Source organism: Montipora capricornis, chromosome 2, assembly GCF_036669925.1.
Source record: "Montipora capricornis isolate CH-2021 chromosome 2, ASM3666992v2, whole genome shotgun sequence".
In the NCBI taxonomy this organism is placed as follows: Eukaryota; Metazoa; Cnidaria; class Anthozoa; order Scleractinia; family Acroporidae; genus Montipora; species Montipora capricornis.
The window spans coordinates 42,845,864-42,848,363 of record NC_090884.1 but is presented as its reverse complement, the minus strand read 5'-3'; the positions used below and the strand labels follow the sequence as shown (position 1 = coordinate 42,848,363).

The following is a 2,500-nucleotide window of genomic DNA, read 5'->3' as shown; positions in this document are numbered from 1 at the left end:
ATCATTGTTTTGCGGCTTTGTTGTTGCCGTCGCCGTCGTAAAATCTTAAGCTCCCTGTTTCTAACCAAGACCGCCCTTTTCTTTTCAAATCATTAAGATTCAGACGAAGGAAAATGTAGAAACGACGGAATTGGCTTTAGCTTTTCCGTTGTTCGGTGATGCGGACCAAGAGCCTACTTTGGATAAAAGACGTCAGGTAAAATGATCGTTTTATCTTTATTGTTTTTTTAATGTTTTTTTTTTATGATAAGTCCTTTGTCATAAAATCTGATTCATTTGGAAGTGAAATAGCAACTCATGAAGACTATGTCGACGTTGCACTTTTTTTATTTTATTTTATTTATTTTTAATTTTTTGGGCAAATGGCCCCTTATGAACTGTTTATTTCGGAAAGCAGTCGGGAAGATAAATCAGAAGCGAAGACTTGTTAGATTGAAAGCTGTGATTAAAGATATCTCTGGACAATGCCTTGAAATCAGCTATCGAAATCAGTACATTTTTGTCGAATGCTTGTAATATTTTTCATTTGTCCGTAGACTTTGCCGCAGCAAAATGTGTTTGCTTACCTTCCGCTTCGAAGTTACGGTTTCCGTTTCATCATCCAAGGCGATTTTGAGGTTCCTTCGTCCAGAGAGGATGTGGATAGTGACAAATCATGGAACCAGTGGCTCAGGGAAGAGATCCCTCAACTCTTCGTCGAAGCGATGTCTGTCTTTATGGTATGTGACCTTTGCATTGTTGTTTGATACAGTCCTTGCACCAGGAGAAATGAGTGTTGCATATTATAGTTAGATTACGGAAGAGTCGGCTTTTTGAACTGCGGATATATAACGAATTTCTGCGCGAGAAATAGAAGTGAAGTACAATCTTCCGGGTGAGTGTAGTCCTGCGAAATAGAAGTGTTTAAAGAAGCAACTGCGGTTGCGAAAAGCATCAGGCTTGATGCTACGACCAAAAAAAAATTTGTTTTTCCTTTGGATTTCAAAACTATGTTAACTAAACACTAACTCACCCAAGTTTTAAGTTCTGATTTTAAAAAGACAACTGTTTATTTTAGCTGGAATTTTCTTATTTATTGGTCCGCCATTACTAACTTCAAAATCTTGAGAGAGCTGGGTCGAGGAGAAAATGACGTCAAACACTCACTAGTTTAAGAATGCCATGCGTGTGTACGCGGCCTAATTAATATGCAGCACGGGAGTTTCGGGCTTTCAGACTTTTCAACCCGTGGTTTGCATATATAATAAATTGCGTTTCCACGCTAAAATTTTAAGCTAGTGAGTAAATGACGTCATTTTCTCTAGATCCCACCCTCTGAGGTCCAATCGGCCAGTTTTGAACGTGAGTAATCGCGGACCATGAAATCCAAAACTTACACTCAAAATAAACAGCGTTTGGATAAAACTCAAAGCTCAAAATTTTGCCAGTTGGGTTTTAAGCGAACACGCTTTCAAAATCAGAAGAAAGAAAGGAAATGATTTTTTGATCATAGTACCACTTTAAACCCTTGACCGTTTGATCTCCCTACACACTGCTGAGCCACTAAATTATGAAGCGATCTTGCAGCTGATGAGTTAACCGTTCGTTTTTTATAACCCGAAATAGGCGAGAACGTGATGTATGAAAGTCATTTACATAAACGGCGGGTATGAAATGATTCCGTGTTTTGTCCTATTGAAATTCATTCTTCAGTATTTGCAATCTTTCCAGTCAGAGGGAAGAGACAAACATTAGAATTGAAAGCAACTGGAATACAAACGTTTCTCTTCTATTCCTAGGATCACCCATCAGTTTCAGGCCTGTCTTCCGTAGCTTCATACTTTCAATTTGTCCCCCTTGAGGAGGAAATTCTGGATTTTTTTACACCAGTTGCGCGCCACATTTTGACACTCCTGCAAGGCAAACCGTGCGTTCCAGTGCAAACGTCCAAACAAGACGCAAGTAGCTACACCTGGGTTCTTCCTAGCCGGGCGATATTCTGCCAAGACTCCACAACACAAGATCTTGTGACACCCGCCTTACTCAAGGAGCACTTGGGCTTATGTTACCTCCACTCGGGGATAGCAAAAGCGCTTAATCCAACTCTTAGGTCTCGACTCGGAATTGAGACCCTATCTAGCAAGCACCTCTTAGAGATCGCAAAGGAAGAGGTGAAAAAGCTTTCTGCAAAGACTAGCGCGTCCACTTCTAATGACGATGAACGCATTGCGGATGTTGCCAAGGTTGGTTGGTTGGCTCGGTGGCTGCAATGTATGTACAGATGTCTCGATCAAGAACGGAACAGCAGTCAAGAGACTTTGGATTCGATTGCTTCCCTCTGTGTGATTCCTTTGACAGATGGAACGTTTGTAAACTTGAAAGGAGACTCCGTCTTTTTACCCCTGTCAATGGACCAAAGCTCGGCTGGCACTATCCAGAAGAAAAAGAAAACTTCATCGAGTAAGTTATATTCATTTCTGCCCTTGTATGTTATTTAGTGTTAACGCAATCCTCTGCCTGA

The 2,500-nt window shown here is 40.8% G+C and overlaps 1 protein-coding gene across 5 annotated transcripts in view; it reads left to right on the top strand.

The window, feature by feature from the left end:
• LOC138022426 (uncharacterized) overlaps positions 1-2,500 on the top strand; it is a 34,477-nt gene that overhangs the window by 25,178 nt on the left and 6,799 nt on the right. For all 5 annotated transcript variants that reach the window (XM_068869584.1, XM_068869571.1, XM_068869563.1 and 2 more), the window contains exons 15-17: positions 98-196; positions 537-719; positions 1,779-2,439. In XM_068869584.1, the coding sequence (XP_068725685.1) occupies positions 98-196; positions 537-719; positions 1,779-2,439 (943 nt within the window). The remainder of the gene's footprint in view (positions 1-97; positions 197-536; positions 720-1,778; positions 2,440-2,500) is intronic.